Source organism: Hippichthys cyanospilos, chromosome 20 (genome assembly GCF_059441005.1).
Source record: "Hippichthys cyanospilos isolate Australia breed blue-spotted pipefish chromosome 20, RoL_Hcya_1.0, whole genome shotgun sequence".
NCBI lineage: Eukaryota > Metazoa > Chordata > Actinopteri > Syngnathiformes > Syngnathidae > Hippichthys > Hippichthys cyanospilos.
The window spans coordinates 7,757,393-7,776,004 of NC_142388.1; the positions used below are offsets into that span (position 1 = coordinate 7,757,393).

General features: G+C 39.4%; 2 protein-coding genes across 4 annotated transcripts; one reads left to right on the top strand and one right to left on the bottom strand.

The window, feature by feature from the left end:
* Positions 1 to 42: 42 nt before the first annotated feature.
* On the top strand, positions 43 to 9,119 carry znf106b (zinc finger protein 106b). Its single transcript, XM_088402777.1, has 20 exons — positions 43 to 261; positions 998 to 1,113; positions 1,211 to 1,272; positions 1,546 to 1,752; positions 2,041 to 2,677; positions 2,940 to 3,000; positions 3,098 to 3,252; positions 3,336 to 3,396; positions 3,930 to 4,638; positions 4,711 to 4,760; positions 5,405 to 5,553; positions 5,844 to 5,978; positions 6,070 to 6,186; positions 6,373 to 6,564; positions 6,662 to 6,724; positions 7,134 to 7,253; positions 7,693 to 7,764; positions 8,159 to 8,230; positions 8,384 to 8,530; positions 8,601 to 9,119. Exons 2-20 carry the CDS (start codon positions 1,000 to 1,002, stop codon positions 8,652 to 8,654), a joined length of 3,177 nt encoding a protein of 1,058 aa, XP_088258903.1. The 5' UTR covers positions 43 to 261; positions 998 to 999; the 3' UTR covers positions 8,655 to 9,119.
* capn3b (calpain 3b) lies at positions 9,035 to 17,724 on the bottom strand. Of its 3 annotated transcripts, none has more exons than XM_088402780.1 (23): positions 17,293 to 17,724; positions 16,272 to 16,341; positions 15,967 to 16,085; positions 15,346 to 15,479; positions 15,114 to 15,282; positions 14,968 to 15,051; positions 14,805 to 14,896; positions 14,208 to 14,285; positions 13,344 to 13,504; positions 12,934 to 13,100; positions 12,846 to 12,857; positions 12,422 to 12,630; positions 12,306 to 12,342; positions 11,897 to 11,920; positions 11,715 to 11,798; positions 11,068 to 11,148; positions 10,941 to 10,998; positions 10,813 to 10,877; positions 10,429 to 10,497; positions 10,289 to 10,367; positions 9,790 to 9,906; positions 9,645 to 9,703; positions 9,035 to 9,440 (listed from the first exon to the last, which is right to left on the bottom strand). In XM_088402780.1, the coding sequence occupies exons 1-23, from the start codon at positions 17,605 to 17,607 to the stop codon at positions 9,414 to 9,416; spliced, it is 2,310 nt and encodes a 769-aa protein (XP_088258906.1). In that variant the 5' UTR covers positions 17,608 to 17,724; the 3' UTR covers positions 9,035 to 9,413. The 3 variants fall into 3 exon arrangements, with proteins under 3 accessions (XP_088258906.1, XP_088258908.1, XP_088258905.1); XM_088402782.1 differs by having other exon boundaries at positions 11,068 to 11,145; positions 17,293 to 17,678; XM_088402779.1 differs by lacking the exons at positions 11,897 to 11,920; positions 12,846 to 12,857; positions 12,934 to 13,100; ... (7 more) ...; positions 16,272 to 16,341; positions 17,293 to 17,724 and having other exon boundaries at positions 11,068 to 11,145.
* Positions 17,725 to 18,612: the final 888 nt, after the last annotated feature.

Here is an 18,612-nt window from a genome sequence, read left to right on the forward strand (position 1 = left end):
GTTGACACTTCCGGATTGGCTAGTTTTGCAAACATAAAAAAGTTGTTTGTTTTAGAATTTAAAATCAAATTTTCAAAGTGATAATTGTCATATATATTTAAATCTCTCAAATTTTAAATGGCTGTTTTATACAAGGATAGGGATAATTATAGTGACGTCAGTGAACATGGCGGCTCAGTGAGTCGACCACATAGCAGTCTGAAACTTCGCGTGTGATTTCTATCATCCACTCATAGCTTTGATAGCATAAAAATTAAACCGGTAAGTGTAATAGGTTGATCGTTTACTTTCATTTTGTGTGCTTGCAGTTGTTCATTTCAGACGATTACTTATGCACAAAACGGTTGTCGGCTATCGAATCCAAATCAAGCGAATGCTTTTATTGTTTTTTTTTTTTGTTTTTGTTTTTTGTTATATATTTAACCCGCTAAAGTTCATACGTCTGGGACATTTCTCTAAATGTCACGTACCGTTCAGACATTTAGGGCTGCTAAACTAGGATTGAAGTCATCCATGCTTGCTGCACGTGTCATTACAAATGAGTTATTTTACTATATAAACCACAATATTCGTTCTATAAAATCGCACAATCTACCCCCTAAAAATCTTTCGTTCGTGTAAAACAATTTTAGTAAAAGCGCTATATAAATAAAATGCAATTTCGTTGCACCGAGCGTTGAAGTTTGCGAGTGTCGATGGAGGTCGGGATTATTTTGATGACTTCAAGGTTCGTTTAAAGTCGCAAAAGTTAGCCAAACGGTTGCAAGGCTTTCACTTGCACTGCTCTTTTTGGAAAAGCATTGGTAAACTGTTGTAGATCATCGGCAACAATGTTGGAAAACAAAGAAAAAGGAGAACAAAGCCTGTTAGAGCTAGGTTTGAAAAACATTTCTAAAGCCATTCAGACGTAATACTTGAATAATGAGCCTCTCTTTACATTTAAGACCAAATACTATCCTAAATGTGGTGTCCACCACTGCTTTGGTGTCTCTTCCAGACATGGCCTGCTTTGGATCTCCTCATACCACGGGCAATACGTTCCAGCCAAAGAATAACCAAAAACGCCCAGAAACCAATTACTGCGATTTATGCCAAGAACAGCTCTCAAAATCTGTAAGTATCAGTTTTCAGCTGACTAAAGGTTACACTATTATTGTATGCTGTAGTTGTCAAGTGATGTTGCTTGTGTACCTGTGTGTGTCACTTTTAGACTTACCACTACCACATGCATAGTATTGAGCACCACAGAGCGCTTCAGTCAAAACTGGGCAAGTAAGTAACATTTTGTTGTAGATTATTAATGGTACCATGTCTACACCGTAGTTATAATTTTCAAAGTGCAAACAGCATCTTAATATTTTCTGTTTGGAGTATGTATGGTTATGATTTTCTGAACATTGTTTAGAAAGTGTTATATAAATGCACCTTATTTAGCATTTAAGTTTTTATATGTGTGTTCAATTATTTTTACCGTGTTTTTAAATCTTAAGGAAGGGATCAAAAATGTGCATCTCTCATTCAATACTCTGTTTTTATTTTTTACAGTGATGCACGTCACGATTGCCAAGCGTGCCATGTGTCCGCCAATAGTCTTGAACAGTATGCCCAGCACATTGCTGCCCCTCGACATAAAAAAAAAATGAAAAAAAAAATGAAGTTTAAAAATGTAAAACCTGTTACACTTGACAAGACTCAACAACCGGAAACAATCAAGGAGACCTTAAACAGGAATCAGGGACTCAAGAAAGAGAGGTAAACTTTCATCGGTTTTCTCTTTCTTTTTTGATTTAATGTCATTGGAGTCCAAAGTAGGTCCTTAAAGGCTGCTATCGTTTTAAACTTTTTTTCTTCTGCCAACTCAAATGTAATTCAATTCTGTAACAGCGGGCAGACATTTTTCTTTTCAAATTGAGAGCAAATGAATTGGAACATCAAGAAAATTATTGCTGAAGTTTGTTATCGCGACTTCTTCAGGAGTATGATGTTTTGTTTTGTTTTTTATTTTAAATACTTTTCATGTCCTTGTTTGTTTCTCCACAGGAATAGAGAAGCACAAAGGCTGAAAAAGAAACAGAGAAAACTTGCAGCCAATATACAGGGTGTCCAGAACCACGCTGGTCAGGAACAGGTTTTTCAGAAACAGGCTTTCCAGAAACAGACCTTCCACAACCAGGGTTTTCAGAACCACCATAACCAGGCTTTCCATAACCAGGCTTTCCAGACCCAGGCTTTTCGACCGCTGGATTTTCGGAAACAGACTTTCCAGAAACCATCTTTCCAAAACAGGACTCTGAAGAATCAGGTGATGCAACAGGTAGGCAGCGGACAGCAGCAAGTGACGCGTCAAGATGCCGCTCCGAAAACATTCAGGCATGAGGTTTTGGGGCCTGCGTTCGTCCAAAACAAGAATAATAAACAATGTGATCTGGATGTCAACGAAGACCTAATCCTCTCAGAAGGCTTCCACTGGGAAACGCTCTCCAATGCACAAATGCCGCTTCCTCCTTTAGTTACTTCTCCTCCTCCTCGCCTCCTTTCTGCACTGCTTCCTCCCACCACCGACGCAACAGTTGGCGCGTCAGGGACTTGCATGCCCGACGAGGGAGTGTCAACCTCAATGGTGGACCCCAACAATGGGGATAGTGGACTCAAGAAGAGGACTCGCCACCATCTACAAGTGAGTTTAGTTCTAGAGAGTAGCAAAGAGGTGAATCGGATTTATGAGAGGAATCCACCTGCACTAAATGTTGTCATGTTTAATACATGGATGATTGGATTATGTTGCACTATTGTATGTATGTTTTTTTTTAATAAACTGACTTTAGCTTGTGTGCAAAGTAGTGACATCCAAGTCAATTTGCACAATGTCCTTGTGTTGCTCACCTTATCATTGTTTTAAAAATATCACGCATAAATTATTTTATTTTTTTTCCCTGCAGGATGATGACATTCCTGATATGGAGGCTATCATAAAATGGAAGAAAATTAAGTTAAGCAATGGTAATCATATTTCGTGGGCTACAAGTTGTAGTAATCACATTCCTCCAATGCTAAAATGCTAATTGCACCAATTTCAAACATTTCCGTCTTTTTATAGACCAGGATCCAATGGACAAGCTTTTGACAGTGTCTCTCAGGGAAGAAGAGCTGAGCCAATCGCTCCAGAATGTAGACAAGTCCCTTGTTCTCGCCCGCAATGCCTTACAAGCAGCCTACACGGAAGTGCAAAGACTCATGTTGTTGAGGCAGCAGGTACCACATTAACAATTGCTAATTGAAAAAAATGCATTGATCGGAGAATTTGCGATGCCTTTTATTTCTTTCTTCTGTTTTAGTGCACTGCAGAGGTGGACAGTCTGAGGACCAAGCGCATTGAGATACTGCAAAGCATGCAAGGTACTTTACTTGGGCTAATTCAAAAGGGATTTTAAAGTGTGCTTTTTTTACACACTTTATATCTATTGTTCCATCTGTTATTATTGAAAAGATTTGATTTGTTGAAAGTAAAACAAAATCTTACTCCTTGAATTGTTTAAGCACTTCAATAAATAGGACCATTTGTGGTCCCTAATATAGTGTGCTTTGTTTGAAAACACTACCATTGCTCCAAAAGAAACAATACATGAAATCAGTGATGTTATGAAGTAATATTGATCTGCCAAAAGCCCGTATATAGTTATTTTAGTGTTTGGAAATTTTGGGGGGAAACCACAAACTACATATGTGTTAATGCCTTGAAAAAGAAGCTGTTTTTTGGGGAGGTGGACAAAAATCCATAGTGGTCACAGAGGTAGCTTCAGTCTGGCAGAAGTACAAAAACAACTGTTGGAACTTAAGATCCGCAGTTTCCTTTTTTTTTTTCAAAGCAGTGATCCACTTTAGTAATCCATATATCCCTCTTATAAATTTCCCATTATGATCTTTTCCAGAAGTATATTCAGAAAGCTCAAATGTGGAGCAAGCCGCTACAACCTCCAAAGCAGCATCTACGGATCCTGTTGGTCCCAGACCATCCTGCAGGTCTTCTCCCAATGTTGTCGCCTCTCCCGCCAACATCCAACAAAGCTCGCCATCGCCACCTTCCATCAGCCAGCCTCACCCGGCAACGACACCTCTGATAACAATGATGAAGCAAGAAACCGTGATCCCGGCCGCCTCGAGTCCACAAGGCCCACCGGTCTCCTCAGCTCTCCGCCGGACACCCACTGCGGCTTCTCCCACAATAGCTCTGAACGAACCAATCAGGGCAGAGGATCCAAATTCACACGATCCAGCCAATTCACTCTACACGCAGCAGGAGAAAGTAAAGAAGGAGCCAAGTGAAAACTTTCCCAATAATTCCATTCTCATTAATACAAAGGGTGAACAGATTGAAGAACTTATCTCCTCGGAACCAGTGAAAGAAAAGGATGTCAAGCCCGTCATATACGCCAAAGGCGACGGGAACGCTGACTTGGTCGAAGTGATGGAGCCCAAAATGGTGGTCATCAACATTGATGAATCAGAGAATGAGGATTCGCCCGAGATGCCTTCAAATGTGCCGGGTCCACAAGAGGTTCCTCCTGAATGTGTTCATGCAAGCACTGTGGAGTGCAGCACTTCAAGCACGCAGACGAGTCAGCGGAAATCTTTTAGGATGTGAGCTTCCCGTTTTCAAATCAATATATTAACGTCTCTTCAGTATTAAAAGGTCTCTTTATTTTTGCCTAGAAAGACTACGAGCCCTGTTATGTTCGAACAAAAAGAAACTTCTCCACCAGGCGGGTACCACTTTTCTTGTTTGTGTTAAATGAACTCTTTGGAAACAGCAACAAACACATCAGCTTTTTTTTTTTTACTGTGAATAACTTGACTGCGATCTTCATCCATTTAATGTGATAAATGCAAAGTTCTAATAGTTTTTTTTTTTTTTTTTTTAACTCATTCAATGCCAAGGATGTATATTCACATTTTTTAAGAGTCCGGGAATTCAATCCCAGGTACTTACGTATGGATTTCGTACTTAGGTATCTGGAAAATAATGTTCCTAATGTACTTAAGTATCAATCTTTTGTTTGTTTTGTTTTGTTTTCTTAGTCTTGCCAACAAGACTTGTGAAAATAAGCAGCTATTGAAAATGGATCAGTGGATATAGTTACTTCATTCGTTTTTGTTTCCAAAAATACCCCCCCCCCCCCCCCCCCACTTCCTCTTCTGTGAGCTTTGTTCAGGGAATTTGGCTTCACCATTTTGGTGTAATCCCGACCCCCACATCTGGAATGTACATCAGGAACAAACAACAAAATTGCAACTGAAATAATTAGTAGTTTTTCATTGGAGTGACAAAATATTTGCAAAAACAGCAAAGATTGTAATTCCAGTTGTCATGTTTTCTTTTGTTAACATTGCTTTAATCCTATTTCAGAAGCTGTTGAGTTGGTTGGAGAGGATAAGGAGGAGCCAGCCTTGGGAGCCTTCTCCAACCACAACGGCGCCGTTCACAGTTTGCAAGTGCACGAAGGCGTCCTCTACACATGCTCGGCGGACAAAACGGCGCGGGCTTACAGTCTTGCGGTAGACCAGCAGTCAAACCAATATTTTATAAATCATTTATTTTTTAGGGATATGGAAATGTCACAGATTACGAAAACGTAATAAACCGCAAGTCAATTACATTGTAATTGTACAATATGGCACCCCAAATCGCTTTGAAATTGAACCATAGACCCATAACTCCAAATCAAGTTGACTGAGAAGAGAGTTTATGATTCTCATCCGTTTTATCCGGATACGTACGTTTTCCATTTTTTACAGTCACTTTTGAACAATGACCATCTAAAACTCTTCAAATTTGCCTTCTACAGAACAAAGAATGCCTAGCCGTGTTTGAGGGCCACACCAACAAGGTCAACTGTCTGCAGGTGGTCTCCTTTCCAAACATGCCAGCCAGACTCTATACTGGCTCAAGTGACCAGACTGTTCGCATTTATAACATCAAGGTACAAAACATCAGGGGAAGCCTCTCACTGCAAATCAACATCTATTTCAAAATGAACAAACAGTTGATTGTTGTTTTCCCCTCGCCACCAGTCTAAGAAGTGTCTGGAGACCGTCTCACTCGCTGATAGAGTGTTGTGTTTGCATATTGCTTGGAACACTGTGTTTGTTGGCCTTGCCAATGGGTCGGTAGCCACCCTTGATTTACAGGTATCCATAGATTATCATTTTTTTATTACCTACTGAATGTACATATTTGAAATTAATACATTTTGAAATGACCTTCCATAAGGTAGTTCTAGCAACTTTGTTCATATGAAGCACTTTTCCAACCCATCCATTGACTCGATTAAACGATAATTATTGTTATTTCTTTTTTTTTTTCCCCAAATCTAGACTTCCAAACCGCTGGATACTTTTGAGTGCCACGGCCCCCGCGGGGTAAGCTGCCTGAGCACGTCGCAGGAGGGCGCCCGTCGGGTTCTGCTAGTCGGCTCCTATGACTGCACCATCAGCGTACGAGACGCCAAGAGCGGTTTGCTGCTGCGCTCGCTGGAAGGCCACACTAAGACTGTTCTCTGCATGAGGGTAAGAAAATGATCCGCTCATGTGTTTTCTTTTGCTCACGGGTAGCTGGAGCCTATCAAAGCCGAGGACTTAACTTCAGTTGTTTGGGCTTTTCCAGGTGGTGAACGACTTGGTGTTCAGTGGTTCAAGTGACACCGCTGTTCATGCTCACAACATTCATGTAAGTGCTGCTTTATACAGGTTAATGGTTTGTCCATACAGAAAAACACCCAAGTGCATCAAAGCACCTGAAAAAAAAGATGTCAGTTCTTATTTTCTCACAATTACAGAACATGGCAAAACAAATCCTTTTCCCTGGGGTCATCTATGCCCTTCCTGGCATTGCCTCGGGCCGCCCCACTATTTTTGGACTGCTTTAGTGCAACAATTGAACAAAAAACATTGCTAAGTACCTGGGATTGAAGGTCTGGACGCTTGAAAAAAATATATATATATGATTTTGAGGATTCAAAGAGGTGATCATTAAAACCAACATATGATAATATCAAAAATAGAGTAAAATTGTAAAGCTACAGCTATTGGTTATTTTGATTAATCATTTTTAATTTATTTATTTTTGTGTCTTATAGACGGGTGAGTTAATACGCATCTACAAGGGTCACGGTCACGCTGTCACGTCAATTGTCATCTTGGGAAAAGTGATGGTGACTAGCTGTCTGGACAAGTTGATTCGAGTTTATGAACTCCAGGTAGGATTTATTAATTATTCAACAAACAGAAGGAAGATAAGGGCCTTTTACTCACGAGGAGGGCGGACCGAAACCTTCACCTTCTGAAAGCTACTTCCAGTCCTTTCCGCTCCTTATTTATTCACTTGGGTTGGCCCTAGGTACAAAAGTCATTGGTGCCCTGAAGGGTTGGGGGACACATTTGGCAACATTGCAAACAGTCGGTTTGTGATCTGCAGGAAAGCAGTTTACAAGTCCATGCTGCTATCTTCTTCCTCAGGATCATCTAGAACAACCTGTTCTGCTTTTGCCCTTTGGTTAGGTCACAAAGCCTCGATAGCCTATATGCAATTATGCTAACATTTTATGCCACTGCAAATACGTTTAGGTTGACGATAATTCATGGATTTTCGGGGGTTGGCTGGTGGCTTCTACCAGTTCTGTTTCTGTTGTTTTCTAGACCCACGACCGCTTGCAGGTGTATGGTGGACACCGCGATATGGTGATGTGCATGGCCGTCCACAAGAGCGTGGTAAGTGGACCCATTTTCTTAAATGCCACATTATTTGGTTTTTAAGGTAATTAAGTATTTAAGTAAATGATTACTTTAAGTAATTAGGTGCTGCATTGATTGATTGGTTAAGGTACTAAAGTAATTAATTACTTGAGTACTAAAGTAATTAATTACTTGAGTACCTGAGGTACGAAGAGAAATGATTTTTTGAGTACTTAAATCATTTATTACCCTCTTTAGCCAAACTCTTTTAGGGAAAAAAATGCATATAGGTACCTGCGATTGAATGTGTGAATTTCAAGGAAATAAACAAAAAATAAAATGTAGAAATACAATTTTGGGATTGAGTAAGTTAAAGATGTCAGTGATTTTCCACTATTTCACTTTCACTTGGCTTGTTCCTTTCATACAGATCTACACAGGGTGTTACGATGGAAGCGTTCAAGATGTGAAACTCAACCTTATGAAAAATTACCGCTGCTGGGTAAGAAAGAAAACATCTCTTGCTGTACTTTTGATGATTGCATCACTAATGTAAATTTAAACTAAGACAAAACCTCAAAATTTGGAGGTACATGCATTTTTTTTAACCATACACTGAAAAAAACGTATTCCATTGTTTTTCTGTCGATGGCAGTGGCAAAATTGCAGTCTAATTTTCGGCATTGCCGAGCACCTGCTCCAACACCTCATTAGAGACCACACCAATCCTGATCTGCAGGTGGTCAATTGCCGCTGGAGAGAATGCAGCGGTTTTTTCGTTGGACCAAAGGCGATCACGGAGGTAATTTAACCATCAGCAATTATGCGCTTCATATTCTGTGTGTTTTGAGCGTTGTCTTATTTGTAAGCAGGTTGTGGAACATATGCGGAGTCACGTGGATCTGGACAGTAAGGTGGAGTCATGAGAAAAGGTGCGCTGGTGCACCCCCCCCCCCCCCCCCCCCCCCACACACACACACACACACACACGCACACACACACAAACCTCTCATTTGCTGCTTCCATATGTTCACATATTACTCAGACTGCCATTGATCACAGGTTGAAATATTTTTTTGTGTCTTATGTTATTTGGGCAAGTCTGTAGAGTTAAAATCTTGTTTGTTTTTGTTGTTTTTTCTTTTTGAAACTAATTCAACTGTCTTTTAGAGCCGTCGGCTTTCTCAAGAGCCACGTGATATTTGTGTTCAATTACTAGATGAGCACCAGTAAAACAGCACCCCAAGTTTCAAACCTGTTGAAAAAAACAAATCGACAAGTAGACTCATCAATGGCAGTCATTCACAATAAGTCTTTATTGTTTGAGCCTGTGAACTTAGCATGTACAGAACATTGTCATTTTTAGAAATAAAAACGCAACAACAATGCAATGCTTCCTTTACGTCATTATTCAATAGGAAAATGAAAAATATCAGGTTGAAATTGAACAATGCCAGTGTTACGTTACTCTATGCAGTTAAATGAATTTCAAACAATCATAACAGTAAGCACTCATGTTCACCAACCAAAAGGCTTTATTCCTTTGAATTATCGGCCAAGTCTCTTTTAGCAAAAAGAACCACAAACTATGATAAAATTGCATCATCTCGTCAATTATTACAAAATGAGAAGGTGTAAGACTTGCTACTTTGTAGAGAGGCTTGGTCATCCATCCGTGGAGATGTTTACGAATACATGGTCAGCTGAAGCCACTAAAGGGGAGCGGAAAAGTAGAAAATCATTTTTTTCAGATGTGTATTTAAATTCATAAACATACATATTTATTAATATAGAGATAGTTATGAAATGAAATGTGTATGTACACAGTTTATATTTACACATTGTAAATGTAAATGTCTACTGTAAATAAAAGCCCCAGGTCACTATCGATTGAATCATTAAAAACTGCGTCTTACCTCCAGCACATTGAGTTTGATAAGGCCATCTCCATCCTTGTCAAAAGCATTGAAAGCCCCTATAGGAAACACAACATACAAATTTGCATATATACACAGTTCATCTACACACACTTTTCTAACAATGACATGTATTTCTACATACTGAACATGCCCTCCAGTCTGACAAAACAGCAGATGTAGCTGTCAAAGTCGATGTTGAGGTGCTTGTCTGCGTAGCGCATGGCGATGATGTCATACAACTGTTTGTTGAGGTGAAGGCCTTCGTGGACAAACGTATAGCACTAATCATATTCTTATTCAGATTTTATAAAATAACATTTTAATTAACATTAGAATTGAAAAAAAAAATACAGTGAATTGTCTGGATTTTTAAAAATATAAAAATCCATCTCAGGGATTGAATACGTTAACATGAAAAAAATGAATTGGGGAACAAAGGTTGTTTAGGTGAGAACATGTGAGGTTTTACAAGTTTTTCCGGTTATCAGCAACTTTTGCAACAGTACATCTTTTCCATTTGAGAGCAAATTAATTGGAACATGAAGCACCTCATTGTTGCGTTATGCTTTAGTGAATCCTATGAACAAACATTGCAAGCCTTTATTTTGTTAGGTTTTACATGGATGCACACCGCCGCTCACCTGCATCATGAACTGCATTTCTCATTTCGAAACTGCTGATGGAGCCATTGTGCTCTTTGTCATAAGTTTTGAAGATCATCTGCAAACACGTCAGCGTTTCAAAGCCACGTAATAACAATATAACAATAAAATAAACCTACATGCCACTGTTTAATTTTTCTCCACAAGTGTTTAAACTCCTGGAAATTTAATTTTCCTGTGCCATCTGTCTGGAATTTGCCCCAGTTATGGAAAAAAAAAAAAAAAAAATATATATATATATATATATATATATATATATATATATATATATATATATATATATATATATATATATATATAATATATATATAATATATAATATATATATAATATATATATATATAATATATATATATATAAAACATATATCATTTGGACAGGGGTGTGTAGACTTTTTATATGTAGTGTATCTTTAACTGTAGATTGGAATCAACTTTACTGATGCACAATCACCAGTAGATGGCATCACCTAACAACTGTACAGTATATAATGTTAAGGATACATCCATCAGCGCAATCATACTGCGACACGTCTCCAGGCTGAAGCCCTCCGTTGTCTTTTCGTGCACTGCGGAAAAAGAGGCACGGCTTAAAAAAGGCTCACCCGACAGGATGCTGTTTCTCCACTCACATTTGGAGACCACGTTCTTCATAACGGTCCGGAGCTCGTTGGCACAAATTTGCATGTCCTGACAGGGCAAATGAAGTCTTTTTAAAGGCATTTAGGTTCAATTTGAAATAAAAGTGGTTTCGCTTACCTCGCCGGCGAGTTGTTTGTAGATAACGCGGAATTGTTTTTCTTCTTCAGTTTCTTCCTCAGGCTGGAGGAGTTTTTTCTGCTCCACGTAAGAAAATAATTGAACTGATTTGTAATACATACAATAGATTAATCTGCCTCCATTTTTACTGTACTTTACCCACCTCCCTTCTGTATTTATTTAGCTCCGTGTACACCAGCCCTTTATTAAAAACGTGTTCATAACTCATTCGCTCCCAAAGACATGTTAATATCGCTGAGGATTAGCTTAATTATACCTTCGTTATATCCTTTCTCTCCTCCATACCGAAATTCATTCTCATCTTGTTTTCCTTTCCTACCAAGCTAATTACATGCATGCTTGATGTGAGATAATGGAAATATGTGTTGCTGTGCACCATACAGTATGTAAACAACACCCAGCAGATGAAGAGAACATGAGCACATAAGGGCAAAAAAAAAAACAGGTGTTGGAGTCACTTGAGATCAGCTGGCAGGGAGGTCAATTCTTTTATCCCCAGTGATGTTTTTCGACCCACTCCAAATTGCATTTCAGAAGCTTTAAATGACTCAGGTTATAGCCACATGCTGGCAGCATGGAAACTATTATTACGCAATCATTGCTTTTGTTGAAAAGAAAACAATTACTTTTGCCGGCTTCTTCTCCCCCTGAATGCCTTCATGCAGGATTTCCTTGTTGGCGAACGCTCGATCGGACACGAACACAATAGGCTGAGGAAACAAAATCAAAAATATTGCAGTTATTTGTGTCATGGTGGCTTTGCTGTGTGATTATGCAGTAAAAATGGCAGTGATGCAACATGCATTACCTTATCCTTCCTTTTCTGATCTTGCTGATGATCAATAAGACAAGGATGGTGAGATGAAACATTAGTTGCGGGATAGTGAGGAAAAAATATGTCGAGAGATATGATCATTGACTAAAGTATTGGGACGCCCCCCACTTGAAGTCAAGCCCTAAGGAGGCACGCGTTAGCTAATTAGCATAGGTTTCTGTTGCCCACCATACGACGATTTCGACTTCCGATCCCAACTCCGGAACGAATTAATGTCGTACGGCAAGGGTCTCGAACTGTAGGTGTCCCAATACTTTTGTCATCATCATGAAAAATGAAAAAGATGCGTAAGGTCACACGAGAATGAGAAATGATGGCATTGTTAAATTATTTTATGCCTAAATTTAACTGACTTGAAACGTAGTATTAATATGTGAACTACCCGTGTTTGATCAGTCTCGATTGTGTTCTCCGCTTCCCTGTGAAGGACACAAACACGCATGAATCCACATTCCCTTGTCGTTAAGGCAGTCACTGAATAATGCCAGACGTTCTTACTCTGAGGTGCTCCTGTTTTCCGAAAAGACCCTCAGAATGTACTGCCCCTCCTGATGTGGCTCAAACGTAGTGGGGATGACGACGTATTCTCCCGGGGGAAGTCTGACACGCTCTGTGATTTCACGCAGATTCATGTAATGTTTGCATTTAGCCTTGGAGGCGTTGTACAAGAAGAAATCCTTCTGGAGGTGTCGATTCTGGCCACACATCTGAAATATGAGAGAAAAATGTCATCCAACGTTTTTGCATTTTGAATACATTTAACCCTTGTGCACACTGCAAACATTACATTTTTTACCCTAATTTTGTAAATGCTTTTAAACGCGTTATCAAGTTATTTATGATTGTTTTTTTCCTTCAACCACTCAAATTGTTCGTTTGTTATGATTTGTAGTATGTTGCAAATTCACTGTTGGTGTTGTACCTCTTTTGGCACCTGCAAAAAAAAACAAAAAAAACAGCCGTTACGTGTGTTCGGCTAGATGGCTGAAGTCGAACGACGCAATCTTTACCTCATAGATAGAAAATCCGATGGTTAGGAATCTGGGCCCGAACAGCTTTTGCACGCGACGCCCTTTCTGCATAAGGGCCACGACCACGGTGCAGAGTTCCTGCGGGTCCTCCGGGTCGTCATCCTGGTACAGCTGCAATCGATACTGAGGGTTGGTCCAAAAGGTATCTGTCAAAAAATAGCATAAATAAGTACACACATCACTTTTGCTGTGAAGGATTCAATGGTAATAGGATCTGGAAACGATAATAATAGTTGTTTTTTGCGGAGGATAAAGAATATACGCCTACGTGTATGGTCGTTTTCTCCGTGTGCATGCGTTGCTACAGCTTGTGTTTCAAATGAAATCTGTGTACATTGGCATTAAGCTAGTGGAGTTCCAGCAACATTAGCGCAGTTTGGCCCCCCCACCCGGGAAGTTCCGACAGCCCCCCGCAGAGCTGCCGCGGACCCATCGACCCTCGTTGACGGACACGTTCCAGCTGTGCCTTTCGTCGCCCTGCAGCGTGTCGGGGGTCAGGTTGCAGATCTCCAGCTTGGTGTAGTTCTTCTTGAAGTCGTCAAAGGACATCCTGGACGGGAATGTGAAAGAGGAGGCTTCATGGAAGACCCCGCATTGTTTTTCTTAGCACTAGATCAAATTCCGCGTTACAGTCCAAAATCATCTTTGATGATACCCCGGCTTAGATTAGTAAATCTCTAGTTGCCAGGGTAACTCCAGATCGCATTGGATGGACGTCTGTCATGTTGCGTTAGCATTAGCATGAAAAGTAACGCTAGCGTAAATAATGTTTGCTGGAATTATGTTAGCACATACATAGCTTATAAATATGCTTAAGAGACATTAATACTATATGTTTGAATTCTTTTATCAAAATAACTTTGTTTCTCATTTTGGTTGAGACTATACACTGCAGAAAAAAAATCAAGAATATATATTTTTTTATTTGGTAAAATAAACATTTAACATGCATATTTAAAAACGTAGTCTGCAATCTAATTATTATGAATACAAAAAATAAACCTGAATTTGGCTATTTATATTTTTTTAGATAAAATCCGAAAATAGTGAAATATATAATTTTTTAAATCTAATTTACATTCAACCATTTTCCAAACGATTTATCAACCAACATTTCTGAATGATCTGGAGAGAAAAAATTATTTACCATTTGGAAAATAATGAACATTACATCTCAAATATTACATTTATAGCCTTGTACTTTTGATATTGTTTTTGATACACACAAATAAGTCGATAGGGATTTTACTCACCAGAACTCACTTTCCTCTACGGTTTGCTTTTTAAGGTTGTCCCTGTCTGCAATAGAAATGGTGGACCATTCCTTTGAACTGGAAAAAAAAAAATCAAACACACATACCATGTATTATGGTGATGCATTTTCACACAATCTGCAGATGTAACTCAAACTTGAGATATTGATATATTCTAATTCTGTTCTAATTCTCCACGTGCCACATTAAAATACTTGGTTTTGAAAAACGTGTGTTTAAAGTTTTTAGTCATCTTTTAATAGTGTGCATTGGGTTAGCAATAAATATTCTCGTCAAATACGTTTTTTATGTAGGGTGGCTGACACCCTTGACTAATAATTACCTAATTACCTGTATAAGCCAATTAAGCAGTGCAGTGATCACTATGACCATTGGATGGCAGTGCTTCCACACTTAGAACACAGTTGTTACCTACATCAGTTCTAACTGAAGAATGGAAGTCAATCTTTCAACGCTAAATATACTGGCCCTCTAGAGAGTTCCTTTTCCATTAATGCTTGGCATTGAAAGAGTTAATTGATTTATTTATGTATCTATATGACACATTATAGGCTTGACCCTTTTTCCAGATTTTACTTTGCACTCCAAGGTCCCTTCCATAGCACCCGGCCCCAGGGATTGCGCAAGCGGATGAGACGAATTTTGCTGTCCTTCGCGGCCTCGTCACACTGGAAAGACAACATTTCTTAAGCTCCGTCTCTCATTTTCAAACAAAAACACATGCAACATGAATTTTTACCTCCTCCAGGGCTATGATGGAGTAGGCGTGTCCCCGGACCAGCCCGAGTTCCGTTTTGGACTCCATTTCACTGGGGGAGGTAACCTGTCCGAGGGAGTTTCGAATATGAGAATTGAAAAATTACAACAGCGGTTTTAAGCGCTCACATCGACGGAGCAGCCCATCAGCGAGCCTCTCTGGAGGGCCTTCCTCATGATCTTATAGAGCTCTTGAGGTGCCTCAGACAACTCAAAGAACTCTGTGACACCTCCCGTGAAGTCTTCCATGGCTTCCAGAGTGTTGCCGCCTCTCAGGGCCTCATAAGAGCCATTCAGCCTGAGGGGACGTTACAGAAATCAATCTTCGATTGAAGAGAACAGGGGAATTGTTAGTTATTACTTGGCGTATGCTTTTTCCAAAAGAGCGCTCCAAAATTCGTTCTCCCGGTAAGATTTGGTGAACACCAGCCGGTTGTTGTTGGTGGGGATGCGATCGTCAACAACCACATCGATCCACTCGCCGTAACGCCAGAACTGAGGACAGAATACGCGATTCATTTATGGGTTTTTTTTTTTCACAGTCTTGTAACCAATTTGGTGCATGCAGAACTGAATGAAAGATGCAAACATATATCAAACATCACAAAGTCCATTAATTTTTATTATTTGTTTTTAGTTTATTTTTGTTTGCGTATACAGTACTGTAGTTTGCTTTTGCATGTTTTGTTTGCGATTTTTAATGATATTGCAATTTGTTTTTCTGATGTATTCTTTGTGGTTAATTAATTTGTTTTTTGTGATTTCTGGTTTACAGTTGTGTTGTGTTTTCTCTTTTGTAATGCGTGTAAGGTTTTTTTTTGCTATGACCTTTTTGTGTTTGCTCACTTATTTGATTTTTTTTTTTTTTTTAAACAAACACAAAAAACATCCCCATGTGTGGTATTGTTGAGTGCAATTTCAGACACACTTGTTTAGTTCATAATTGCACTTAATAATGTACCCCAAAACAGAAAACACCCACCTGGAAATGAAAGATTCCGGCATAGTTTTCAGTGAAGCTCTGATCTCGAGGAATGACTCTGTAGAGAAGCTTTTCGTTCAGAGTTAGACAGGCGATGGCGGCCAGCAGCCAGCAGTCACCTGTCAGCAGCAAATACAAACAAATGTCCCTAAAATTTATTTTTTAACACATATATATATATATATATATATATATATATATATATATATATATATATATATATATATATATATATATATATATATATATATATATATATATATATATATTTTTTTTTTTTTTTTTTTTTTTTTTTTCGACATTACCCAACTCTCCCTGACAGATGTCTGTCCGGCTGGCTGCATCCACAATGAATTGAGGGTTTTCACATATTTCCTGTCAAGGAAAAAGGAGTCATTCATAGGGGTGAGCAAATTGTCAAAATGAACAACAGGCCACAAAACTATAACGGATTTAATCGCTAGTCAATCTGGTGACCGATGGTTGTGTTACTTTATGCTAAAATGGTCAACGCACTCATGATGCTATATCGTTTTTTGTGCTTGTTAGATAGAAATAGGACCTGAACAGAGCTATGTATCTTCTGTAATGAAACAGTAATTCGGTGTTTACAAATCTAAATGTGACATTTGCTGTGTCTGGCAGGATGAGGGTGTAACTTGTGCAACTCAAACCCCAGCTGGGACCTTTGAGTTGCTGTCATGTATTTGTCACGTATTCAGCAACAAGCAGCTGCTAGAGTTCTCCAGGTCACCATCTCTTAATGTTCTCTTAAATCCAAAGCGGCTCGCACCTCTTAACCGCACTCCTCTTTTATGGCTGCCTTGCCTCACTGACCGGAACTACTTGGCGTTGTGCAGCATGTAACACGATCGCATACGCACAAATATATTCATGTAAAAAATGTAGCTTGATCTTGCAAATCGAGGACATACTTCCAAGATGGGCTTCCTGTTTCTCCAATATCCACTGAGGGCAGCCATGTGTTATTAAGGTGAACTATTACCTCACATTAGTGGTATTATTTATAGCGTAAAAGCAATTTCCCACATGTTCATAGTGTTTATCAGCACTCTTGCAGAACACAACTGATGGATATTTAAAATAATAAACAATTATATATATATATATATATATATATATATATATATATATATATATATATATATATATATATATATATATATATATATATATATATATATATATATATATATATATATATATATATAAAATCATTGCTCTCAGCTGGTGCACACAAGAGCCTCGACCTCTATGCCGACCTGTCACCATGACACCCAGAACAATGACGGGGCTTTCACTCACCGAAGGTCGTTTCCACACAAACTTCATGGGGGGTCTGTGATGGCTGTAGAAGAGCGAGGAGTCGCAGGCAGGGAAAAGAGGGTCCTCGAAGAGAACCTTCTTCTTCACGTATTTGTCTCGCAGCTCCATGAAGGTCTTGAGACGCTTGGCATCCTTGACGGCCTCGTTCCTGCTCAGGATGGCCGAGTAGATGGAGTTGGCCCCGGTTAAGGGATAGTCCGCCTGCTCGTCGGGCACCTGCGACGCTTCCGTTTCTGGAAGCACCCGCACGTTTGTAACCTCCACGAGAGGCAATTTACGATCCCGCTCATCCATATTCTCTCCCTTCCTATAGATAGCAGCCTTTATTTCAGTCTCGGAATACTTAGCTGTCGTTGAGACGGCGCATCAACTTGTAAAACCAGTGTCCGATGAAGCTCCTGTGATCACTTTTAGTTATCAGCTGTAAATACTGACACCCAAGTAAACTCTCACACTTTTGAGTGCTGGACCTAAATATAGGCCCCTTACGAAGATGGGAGGAGGCTTCTGGTAGGCTCGCTCCAAATATACACAGCAGGAGAAGAAGACATGGTTGACGCAGCATTTGTGAACAATTAACCCCTTGACCTCAGTAACTTTAGGGAAGACGGTAAGTTGTCACATTGCAATGATCTTTTTCTCCACCAGAGGGCACATTTTAACTGTGATCAATGTGAATTGCTGATGAGATTGAAGCGTCTACTTGTATCCCAGTTATTGTTCTGTAACATGGCATTTTAAACTTCCCAGGGGGAAGACATGGATAAAGAATGGCTACAAAGTATGCCCTCTCTTCTATTTTTCGTCTTTAAAAAGAAAAGTGTCTTCTCATTGCAAAAAAAAAAGGAGAAATCTTCAAAAGCTTGCATTTGTGTAGACCCTGTCACCCACCCAAGAATGTCAGCCCCTGCACTGCACAGCAGCCAAATTCCATTGCTACATCCAGACCTAAATTAGGAATAATCTGCCACCACTTATTAAGAAATTTCTTTGGAATCATTGATGTGATATTTTCACTTCATATATCTTCACACAGAGCCAAAAGTGGAGGAAACCATTATCTTTTGTCACTGCACTGGTATGGAACGACATATTGATAATAGTTAATATGCACATATTTAAAAAAGGATTAGTAACAAATTTGATTTCTAGAGAATGCCACAGGCCGCTTCAAAATTGATGGAAGTCCTCGAATGTCACTCGTTCCGTAATGTGGACACCACTGGTGAAGCCTGTTATTTCTCAAACCAAATGCGAGTGACATGGGCGTGGTTGCCAGATTTGATATAGAAATACAGT

Bases quoted from the DNA above. Each gene is read 5' to 3' on its own strand.
- znf106b (XM_088402777.1), top strand. From the start codon at position 1,000: ATGGCCTGCTTTGGATCTCCTCATACCACGGGCAATACGTTCCAGCCA. The intron at 1,753-2,040 runs GTAAACTTTCAT...GTTTCTCCACAG, and splicing joins CAGGGACTCAAGAAAGAGAG to GAATAGAGAAGCACAAAGGC. The intron at 5,979-6,069 runs GTACAAAACATC...CCTCGCCACCAG, and splicing joins TTCGCATTTATAACATCAAG to TCTAAGAAGTGTCTGGAGAC.
- capn3b (XM_088402780.1), bottom strand. From the start codon at position 17,607: ATGGATGAGCGGGATCGTAAATTGCCTCTCGTGGAGGTTACAAACGTG. The intron at 10,878-10,940 runs GTGAGTGGAGAA...CTTTTTCCGCAG, and splicing joins GAAGAACGTGGTCTCCAAAT to TGCACGAAAAGACAACGGAG. The intron at 10,368-10,428 runs GTAGGTTTATTT...ACGTGTTTGCAG, and splicing joins GAAAAATTAAACAGTGGCAT to ATGATCTTCAAAACTTATGA.